Source organism: Passer montanus, unplaced genomic scaffold, assembly GCF_014805655.1.
Source record: "Passer montanus isolate IOZ18808 unplaced genomic scaffold, ASM1480565v1 scaffold138, whole genome shotgun sequence".
Taxonomy (NCBI): Eukaryota; Metazoa; Chordata; class Aves; order Passeriformes; family Passeridae; genus Passer; species Passer montanus.
In genome coordinates this window covers 83-11,326 of record NW_024360719.1, presented here as the reverse complement: position 1 = coordinate 11,326, position 11,244 = coordinate 83, and the positions used below count along the sequence as shown (strand labels likewise).

The 11,244-nt window shown below is 38.2% G+C and overlaps 1 protein-coding gene across 1 annotated transcript; it reads right to left on the bottom strand.

Annotated features, from left to right (window-relative positions):
* Nucleotides 1-821: 821 nt before the first annotated feature.
* LOC120497788 (telomere repeats-binding bouquet formation protein 1-like) lies at nucleotides 822-10,853 on the bottom strand (the record flags this gene model as incomplete). Its single annotated transcript, XM_039699702.1, has 10 exons — nucleotides 822-1,491; nucleotides 2,061-2,270; nucleotides 2,799-2,911; nucleotides 3,298-3,411; nucleotides 4,342-4,422; nucleotides 5,474-5,644; nucleotides 6,916-7,002; nucleotides 7,991-8,052; nucleotides 9,606-9,961; nucleotides 10,696-10,853. Coding segments are annotated over 10 exons (1,382 nt in total), but the record flags the coding sequence as incomplete, so codon positions are not given.
* Nucleotides 10,854-11,244: the final 391 nt, after the last annotated feature.

The window sequence follows — 11,244 nt, the reverse complement described above, 5'->3', positions numbered from 1 at the left end:
GAGTCTCAGAACTTGGCAAGGCGCTGAACAACTTTAATAACTTTGACCTCAGTCCTGCTCCAAAGAGGAGAGGAGACCAAAGGCTCCACAGGATACACCTAAGGTGTGGTAAATTGTCAGTATTGCAACATTCTCAACTTGTGGCAAGTAAAGATTTACATATTTTAGTCACTTGAGACATATTTCAGGTCTTGACAATGTGGACACTAATACACATTCAGTCAAAGGATGAAGTAAGAGCTTGTGTGGACTAGGATGGCATCCCTGGAAAAACATCTGGAGTGTGTAAGGGACCCCAGTGCCCTCCCTGGGGACACTCCACCTCAGGAGCCTTTTTGGCTCCTACTCTGCCAATACTTCCACTGATACTCAACCCTGCTACTGGCAACAGCTCCAATCAGAGACATCTTTTATAGATGTTTCAATATTTTAAAAATACCCCCCCCCCCCCCCCCCAGTCACTCACCAGGTTTTAAAATTTTAAAAAAACCCCCCCCCCCCCCCAAATTGCAACAGCTGAAAATATTGGAAAACATATTTATTGCATCATTGGCATCATCTTTATTGCAAGTCTCTCAGGTTTTGGTTAGCTTGCCTGTTTTCAAGCATTCAAGCCACATCATAGTGAAAACCTAGTGCTAATACAATATCTAAACCCTTTCCACAATAAATTTACTATTGAGTCATCATTTCTTTATCAGAACAAATAAAAAATGCAACTGAAATACTAAGGCTATCACTGAAAAAGCAAGTTACCAAGGCTTTCAGTAAAGCGTCCTATAAAAAATGTGTCATTAGCAGAAATGCTGGTTCTGCTCACTTATTTGAAAAATACACCAGAAAACTGTCCAACTATAAACAGAAGCCAAATTCTACAAGTACTGCTCAGTTCAACAGTGAGTACAGAATTTCTGTAGCAGTGAAAGATTTGCCTCTTCTGTGCAGCAGTGTTTAACCACACATTCAGTGTTTTCTGTCACAAAGATATTTTTCTGCACATGCAGCATATTCAACACATGACAAAATATTCTACCTGCTTTAAACATTTCATTTAATTAAGAGGAAACAGATTCAGACACAACAACATTAACAGCAATTTCAGGCATAAAGTATTCATTTTAGCAATACATCCTTTTCTGACAAATGGTACAGAGCAAGCCACAAAAAGTTAACTCAAAATTGCATAGATCAAATGCTCAAGAAGGTTAAATTAAGTTCCAAATTAATGTAATTTTTACTGATAGAGATTCTGTTGCCTATGATAGCATTACTTAAATAATTTGTCAAGTTATGGTAAATTTAAATTATAATGCATAACAATTCTGTCAGTTGCCACTGAAAAACAGGAGTCCAAACCAACCTAAATTCTCCAAGGGCTCAAGTTGTCCTGGCAATACCTCAATATTACAAAGGCTGTTCTTGAACATTCTGCAACAAAATCCAAAGCTCTCACAGATGATGTTATTGATGTCCTTTGTGGGCTTTTTTCATCTATAAAATGGACATAAAAGAGAAAATATCAAGATAAATGTTGTTCCAAACCACTGCACAATTACAGATCAGCTTTCAGTAGACAAAGGCTTATCACTTAATTGCTCCCATGATTTCCAAAGCACAGGAGCAATGCTCCCTGTGTGAGGGTTGCATGGATTTATCATGGGGAAAATGCTGCAGAGGCTTTCACAGACCAGCATCACAACAGCAGGTGAGCAGACAGGAGACCAACTTCCTGATAAATACAGTGATTAATTCAGAGTCCTTAATGACACTTTCATTCTCTCTGTACCCTGTCAGGTGGCAGCGGCAAGTTCTAAGGCTCTCTGGTCTTTCCCTACTTTAGTTCTCTCTCTCCAAGCACCAATTTGAATTCCAGTTCTGATGGAATTACACCAGAGACCATTCTCATGGCTATTCTCATGGGCACTGCACTGACACAAGGCACGATCCCATGGCTGCACACTCTGAAAGCCTGTCTTCACTTCTGCAAGTCAGCTCAGGGGCTAACAATGAAAACTGGGCTCCCAGCATTTGCCATCAGTAGAAAATTCAGTGATGTGTACCTGCACTTGTAACCTGTAGTACTTCTTGGAAAGGTCAACGCTTGTCCGTCCTTTCTGGAAAGGGTAAGACCACAAAATCAAATTCCAGTGGTTGCCCATTTTTTGAACGCCTTTCAAAAGGCAGTTGATTTCTTCAGTTGTGAAATCTTTTCGGACTCTTCTCTTGTTCAAAGGTCTCATGCTCGTGGCCAGGGAACACGTTTCCTTACCCTGCAAATAATTATTTTGGTGTCATTAAGAATTATGTAAATGTACATACTATTTTGCACGTGGAAATAACATTACCAGCAATTCAACATTTAGTAGTTGTAAAGAAATTGTCTCACTGGCAAGGGAGCAATGCTTCTCCAATATTTCTTCACTGTCAACACTTATTAAAATACAGTATTTTTCTGTGATCTTAATTTCTCTTGTGCTTACATAGTTTATTCTTTTAGCAGGTTTATTCCTTTAGGTTTCTGTTGCTTCCATAGTGTGCAAATCTTCATCAATACAGGAAAAATCAGACCTTCCAATCCACCATTCTGAAAATATGTCAGCTGAAAAATGCTGAACTCAATTCAGGGCTAAATCAGTGTGACTGGAGTAGAATCAATACAGGAATATTTTTTTCATAAGGTTCATTTTGCTACTGGGCTCCAGTTAAAGACGACTAAAAAAAAAGCTACGTAATTCCTAGTGCTTTTATTTGGCCATTTATAAACATGTCAGTGCATGATCAGGCTTTGCATAACTAACCTCATCTTTGTCAAGTGAATGAATGCAATTTTCTTTTAAGTGCTGACATTTCTGGCTGCACATCTCTTTGACTCTCTGTCTCTTCAGGTTAGCATCTTGGTTTTTTTGTAAAGCTACAAAATTGTGAACAAGGAGGCCACTTAGTCACTTTAAACTAACTAAAATCTACTGAAAAACTGGATATAAAACTGTAAAGGAGCATTTATTCAAATGAATCTGAATATGTAATTTGTTAGTAATATCTCATTCTCCTTAGATATTTTTCTCATAATCCACATTAAGGCATAGGGACTACTGATGAACCAGAAACAAATAATAATGTTATTGATGTTCAAGTGGATTTCTGTAAGAGACAAGTATAACACTTTATTTAAATTCATTGCCATTTATCTCCAATAGGAGATAAAGGACAGGTGCTTCTCTCAATGCCCTGACCTAAATGCAAATGCTAATCTTTCAGTTGTGCATATTAGAGAACTCATTTTCTGGTAATACTCACACTTTTCATATGCAGGTGTCAAGTTATAGTTGCTAGTCCACCTAATATTTCTACTATGTTCATCTCTCTTTATAGTATTAGATTTGTCTTTTCTATTTGGAGTCAAAAGAATGCCTTAAAAACAAACAATAAAAAACCAAACAATAAAACATTACACATCTTTATTAGAAAAAACCCCAAATCATATAACAGAGGTTATGTTTTAGGAATTAAAATTTAAGAGAGAACCATCTTTTGAGCCATACCACTAATCTGGTCTTGGAAGAAAGACTGAAAAACTCAGTTTACTTTAGCTTACAGGAAATGTGTACTTGCTAAAGACAATATATTGTTGTAATGGGCTTTCAAGATTAAATACAGTTGCTTTAGTTAGGTTTTTATATTTTAAAATAACTTGTGGCTTTCATAAGACAAATGAATCAATTACTGAATCTGAAGGGGGGAAAATATAAACAAATTCAAACATCAACCTACTAGCTTTTAATGGGCATTAATTAAATAACCATGTAAACAAGGCTTTTGAAAATAAGAGTACTAAAAATAAATTTTTGGTGGGAATTTCATTTCAAAGAATTCATTAAGGATTCCCGGTCTGGCTGTTTATCACAAGCCCCAAGTCCTCAGTGGAGGACAGGAATGGGTCTAATGGAAAAACATGACTGGAACTGTGTAAGGAGTGGTGCTAAATCCAGGTTCAGGCAGCTAAGCTCTGCTTTGAGCCAGACTAAACTTCTCCATTTTAGAAAACAATGCCACAAAAAACTGAGAAATAGCAAATGCCAAGGAAGTAACCCTGACAGGATTCAAAACAGGATCAACACAGCAAGTGCCAGATAACTTTGCAGGGAGATAATGTGCATTACACAATTTTATGATTATAGAGTATGCATTTTATGGCCTAATAATATACAGATTATTCTCAGAATCTAGAGGAAAAAAAAAAAAGAAAATAGTTTTCTATCCACAGTCTCCATGGTAAAGTTCTGCAAAAGAATTAATAGACAGTAAGGGCTTTTCACACAGGTTTCCAAACCAAGCCCTTACTTTGGAAACCATCCTTCTTGCTGCTAAAAGTTGGTATTTCTTTATGCAGCCTGTCTTTCTTCACTGGGGCCAGCAGCATTTCTGGAAAATATGAGCACCAGAACAAATGCTAGTAAGTAATAACTGTTTAATTTTCAGAATTCCTTCTTTAAACCAGAAAAATATAGGATGTGCTTCTATTTAATTAATTAAGATCTCTAAGTATCCTGGACCTGTAAGTGTATCAGGAAGAGCAGGGCCAGCAGGAGCAGGGAGGCCATCCTGCCCCTGTACTGGGCACTGGTGAGGCCACACCTCGAGTGCTGTGTCCAGCTCTGGCCCCTCAGTTTGGGAAGGACCTTGGGATGCTTGAGCACATCCACAGGAGGCAATGAGGCTGGAGAGGGGCTGGGAACACAAATCCTGTGAGGAATGACTGAGGGAGCTGGGGGTGCTCAGCCTGGAGAAAAGGAGACTCAGAGGTGACCTTATCACTCTCCACAACTCCCTGAAATGATAGTTGTAGTCAGGTGGGGTTGGTCTCTTTCTCCAGGCAGCACTGACAGAACCAGAGGTCACAGTCTCAAGCTGCACCAAGGGAAACAGAGGTTGGATATTAGGAAAAAGTTTTTCATGGAAGGAGTGGTAAAGCACTGGAATGGTCTGCCTGGGGAGGTGGTGGAGTCACCATCCCTGGGTGTGTTTAAAACAAGACTGAATGTGGCACTCGATGCCAGGGTTTAGTTGAGGTGTTGTTAGGGCATGGGTTGGACTTGGTAATCTTATTGGTCTCTTCCAACCCAGTCACTCTGTGATTCTGTGAATACTAAATTAAATTACTTCGGCATGGTCACACATTTACTTGCACATATTTCAAATTAATACATTCCTTTCTCTAAGGACTTGACTATTTCTGGCAAATGTGAGAGTCTTATGAAAGCCTATAATGAGCATCTCTCACCATGGCAAGAAACACACAAGATCCTTCAAAACAGAAGTGGCCAGTTCTGATCTCACTTAGTACAAATCACTGTAAATCAAATTCCATGAGAGTTTAAAACAGCAAGACAATCAGAAGCAAATAAACTAAAGTTCAGAATTTTAAATGCAATTCTAAAGCAACGGTTCCAAGCAGTGAACATAAACTCCATACTCTGGTGAGTTGCAGGTCTGCTGCTGTTACCAGCAGCCACCCTGCGGAGCTCCCCTCGGTATCTTTCTTCAGCCTCCAGGATGACTCTGTGGTGCTCACACCTGTGCAGGCAGCTCTGCAACATCTTGGTGAAGGTTTTACTGTTCAAGGACAGTCCTCCTGCTGTGCAACCTGGGAAAAATAGGATATTGCAGAAACAGCAATCACAGCTTCTAAACAAGCCACCACAAAGTTCAGGTTTTATTTTGCTCACTAGGATCAATTTGACTTCAGGTTTTCCATAATCATGGCATTTTTATGTGACTTCCTGAAATACTTTGTATTTTCTCTCTTAAAAAAAATTAGTTTTCAACATTTTATGGGATTAAGTTATACTGCAGTTCCACTCCCGAAGTACTGAGTGAGGCACAGAGCTAGTTTAGGCATGAATGCCCTCACAGGAAGCCTTGCTGTTCATTTTTGAGGACATTCCTAGGGTAATTTATGGTTAGATATCCTTGGAAGCCCTCATGGTTAAGTTACATCTGCTGAAGGAGAACTTGTGTGAGGAGTCACAGGAAGGGCACAAGTATCTATAACATTCTACCTTAAGGTAAAGCAGTGCTAAATCTCAGCTTGAATTTAGTTTGACAACTCGGATAAAAATAATGTTCAAAAGTGGGTTATGGGCTGCTTTGGGGGGGGGGGGTCTTTGTCTTCTGTGGGTTTTTGTTTTGTTGGGGGTTTTTAAATAAAGAAACATTGGTTTGATTACAAAATCCACTCACAAATCCAGAGTACCAGCAACATTCTCATGACCTACTGATGGAGCAGGCTGAGGAAGTAGAGCCTGGGGTAATGGAGGGCTGTAGATGTGGATTACCATGAAACCGCCTGCCTATACTTCACAGCAGTGAGTCAGAGAGAAGAGAAGGGCTGCAAAACACTGAGGAGGCTTAGCAGGAGAATAAATGAGGGAAATGAGCAGGGCTATGTGTTCTTCCTCCATCTCTGAAAGCAGAGAAAGGACGAAAACACTTGCTCAAGTATTCTTCTAATTAGGGAGACCCACATTATTACATGGACCAAAACTGCAATTTGTCAGCTTTATTTCAATATTTACCTTTTATATTAGAGGTAGAAAAAAGGGGAGGGAGGGGAGCTGGAGGAGGGAAGGAGCAGGAATTCAGCTCCTCAGCAGGGATACATGGAAGTGGAGATACTCCAGTGCAAAAAGAGGCTGGAAAACCTCACGGGGTGTTCAAACAGTGACACTGGTGTCCCCAGAGAAAGGAAGGATGGAAGGAAGGAAGGAAGGAAGGAAGGAAGGAAGGAAGGAAGGAAGGAAGGAAGGAAGGAAGGGGATGCATTATAATTCTGTCAAGTCAATTCACTTACTGCACTGCTGACTCTTTAAGGCTTCTTTATGTACTCTGGAAAGAAAGATCTAAGATAATATTTACCCAAACATCTTAAATCTGCCATTTTATGGGATGAAGGTGTAGCTGAAGTACTTTTGACTCTCTCAGTTTTCTCTGAGCAGAATGAATCTAAATGAGGGAGGAAAAAAGTCACTAGGAAATGTAACCTATCTTTTTCCATGGTAATAATGCATCGGTATAACTACATCAAACTGCATTCTCTATTTGTAGATTATTAAAGTTTAATTAACATAACAGCAGAAAATCCAAGTGAAATTTCTCAAGTTAAATGCCTCACATTCACATTTCTGTAACTCCAGAATAACTACGTTCAATTCAATGTTTTTTCACCACTCTCCCAAAGGAAATTACTTCAACTTGAACATAGTAAATTAACCTGGTAAACCCATATTGCTTAACTAAGCCCTATAATTTTTATTTTTGTTTGGAATCAAATGCTGAAAAATGTAATCTATTGGAATAATACATATTCTCACTTTAAACAGATGTAACCTGGAGATCAGCTGGTCACCTGTAAAGCTCCCATTCTGGCAAATTCTAATCTAATGAATACTCAGTAATTTTATAAATTAACAGGAAAGTAAATAATGAATAAAGATTTGATTGAACCAATCCCAGTTCTGAAATAAATGTATCAGACCAGGATTAATGCAAATCTGAAAATCTTTTCTCTTAAACACATGCTCACTGTGTAGGAACAGCATCAGGCAAAAGTCACTCTCACAGGCAGGCTCTATCCCAGCCTTACAAGCTCTGGACCAAACCTCCACTTTCTGTTAGTGGCTTTCAATAGTCAGATTAAACACTACACTTAATCTCTGATACATTCATTTCTATAGTTAAAATCAGTTTAAAAAAAGAAAACTAAAATATGTATTAGAAGAAAAGTAGGATAAATGTTCTCCTGGTAAAACTGTGTACAATATAAAATTCCAACACTATGCAAACCAGTTAAAGGATATTACACATAAGGCACCTTTGTCATCTAATGATATATAACAAGTGATAAAAAGTAGTCATAAATGTACGCATAACTAATTAAAATCTCATTAAGAACAAAATCAGCTCAGAAAGGAGAATGTGTAGCTATTTGTACCTGATATGCATGTCGGTTTCATATTTCTAACAGTCTCTGCTGGTTGTTTAAATAATTGTTCACTGGGAAGATCAAAATGTAATCAAATTAAAACCAATAAAACAATAAAAACAACATACATTTACCTGCAAATGAATACACACATTCCAAGGGCACAACAAAAACACATATTAAATATATTAAAGAGAAAACGCTACAAAAATTATTCTAATTATTCCAAGTTACTGGACTTATGGCACCTAGCATGTATCAGTGCATGTTAAAACTTCTTTCCCAGAGATCTGTGACTGGCATTCTGTGCAGTCTGTTCAGCAGGGAGTGCAGAGCTGTCACTGGTTTCCAGAGTAATTTGCAATTCGGATTCACGTAAGGATTAGCAAGTGCACACAAAGCTCTCACAAAGTCTTCAGAATACTGTAGCCTTCATCATCTGCAGCAAATAGTCTAAAAGGTAATTGGTTTTCTTCTTTTCTTAGCCCAGTTAACTTCTGTGCAACCAACACACTGCTATGATACCCTGATGGAGCATTTTTGTGTCCCTGACTCCCTCTGAAAGCTGCAGGAGCAAGAAGCCTGATCCGTGGTTACCTTCCAGTAGCTTCTGAGTTCACACAAAGAGATTTTTTTAAATTGATGTTTTAAGAATTTTGTGCATCAGAGCCCATAACAACAACTAAAGAAGCTGTGAAATGATGCTAACCAGTAGCAAAGCAAAATTTACCTGAATGTACCATGGGAAATATCCAGGCTCTTTGTGATTTCTGTGGTAATTGCAAAGTAACAATATAATACCAGGAAACTGCACAGAGCAAGGTGCAGCCAGACACATAAAAAAAGCACAATAAAAATGTGGAACTCAAAAAGCCCAAAACAAAACATAAACACCCACAAAAATGTAGTTTTGCTTATACTTTTCCACTGACTGTCTTGAGGGATATTCCAGATATAAACTCAAGAGAATGGAATCTGTATTTATCATTACAAGTTAGGTATAAATAATTTTGGGTTTATCAACAGGAAAGATAAACACAAGCAGCAAAAGAAAATGAGGAAAATTAGCATCTGTGTGAGACCAAGGAGCAAGAGAACAGCCCCAAATAGGGCTGTTCCTTTCCCTTTCCATGCAGGGTAGCACTGGAACATGAGGTGAGAACAGGAGAGGTGCAGAAACTTTTCCCCCTACTGTGTATACACTCTAGTTTCAGTACTTTTCCAAGCAGTTCTCTACCTGCTGTTTCCTTAGTAAGTGCATATTACAGAAACCATTGTGGTTTTGTCCAAACCAACAGCTTAAATCTTGGTCTGTTACACCAGTGAGAACTTTGGGGCAAAAGCCAGGAATGATTTTCAGCGCTATGCTGAAGGCACTCAAACATACCCTGAAAGAGGCTCTCTGTACAACACCAGCACTCAAAGATCAGCAGCTTTCTTACTGCAATGACTGCAATCTTTGATCTGTGACCTCCAAAACAACCTCTGGTGGGCCACCAAAGGGCTATGCCTTTCCACTAGGAAAAACACCTATAGTAAGTAGCAGGTAATTTTAAATCCTGTCAATCTGGAATGGCTAAAGAAAAGCAACTTAGTATTTCTGCTCAGGTGTTAAGATTCTCACCCTGCCTGAAGACCAGACTGATTTTTTCCAAAGGCAGTTTTTCCATTTATATTGTGACTTTGAGGTACACTGTCTGTTTGCAGCTCAGTGACTGAACATGGAATGTTGCTCTGTTCACTTTGTCTGGTAGGAGCTGCATCCACAGTGTTCACCGTTTCATCTTTTTGTGGAGCAGAAGTTACAGATGAAGCAAGAACCTGATAATTCAACTTTGAGGTCAACTGTGGACAACAGACATCTTTCTGTGTTCCTTCTGTGTACTTCTTTGGATCAACAGGATTCACTTCATGGGATTTTAATGCTTCAGAATTGGCTACTGAAGATTCGTCTACAAATATTTCTCCTTGCACTCCTTCCTGTATTGAAAAATATTGGTTAGTGATTATATGAGCTCTATAAAAATGGTAACTTAATCCAGTGCCAGGATTAACTAGATAGTCAAACTCTGAGGGTTAAGCAAATTCCAGAGAAGCTTCAGAAAACCCCCTGACTGAGCTGAGAGCCAACAAGACAGCAATGCCACTTAAGGTATTGAGGGGGTTCTTCCTAAATGCTAATTTCAGGCTAAAGCAAGGAATTTGCTACTAATGCAAGGCGCTGCTAGAAAGTAAGAGCCATCTAAACAACTCATAAACTTGTTGTTCCAAACCCACAGATACTTAGAAGCTTTACAGCACAAGGAAAAAATGAAACAACTTTATCTCAGTGTATGTTCGCATTCTCCTTTATCATCTATCCCACCACAGCCGTACAACCCTGAGCATTTCATGCATGAATATATAAAAATTATACATATGGATGTCCAGCAATTAAAAATAAATTCCACTTCTTTTTCTATCTCATAGAAAATCTGGGTTTACAGTAAACTACAATACTTCATACAATACAGATGCCTCCATTCTCTGCACACCTGTAACTCGGTCTGATCTACAATACTGATAAAAGTTGCAGGTTGTAGTTTCACACAAATCCAACATTTTTTCCTGGGTTTTCTGCTCACATTGAAATTATCTTAAGGATTTACTTTTGCTTTCTCCTTAAATCTGGAAAGATGTGATTAGTTTCATCCTATTTTGGTAAATAGGCCAACCTCATCATGCTGTTTTTCAATTGAGTTTATTCTGTGTAAAATTTCTTTTGCTTTCTTCCAGTAGTCTTGCAGACATCTTTTTCTGACTTGCACATCCAATTCTTCTGCATTGTTCACATTTAATGAGTTATCATATAATTTCAGAGACAACTGTTCAGCTTTATAAAATATGAAACAAAATTAATAGTTAATATTTTATCAAGTAACATTTAAAAAGTATTTATTATATTTTAGTATGCTGACGGCCAGCACCAATAATTCAATGAAAAAACCAATTTTTATAAAACTTATATTTATACATAAATGTTAACACACTTGAAATATATGCTGCAGTGAGAAGAGGTGAGCTTGCAATTATAGTTCCTATAAACTGTTTTCACAATGATGCTGTGAAAAAAAAGACTTTGACATTGACTTAACTCTGGCTTTTTCACAAGTATGAGTCTCTACTTTTTTAAATAAACAATTCCATCTTAATGGGCACTACAAATCTCCACACCCCTTCAAACTTACACAAACCTCTCAGTTGTGCTTGCAGCACAGAAATGT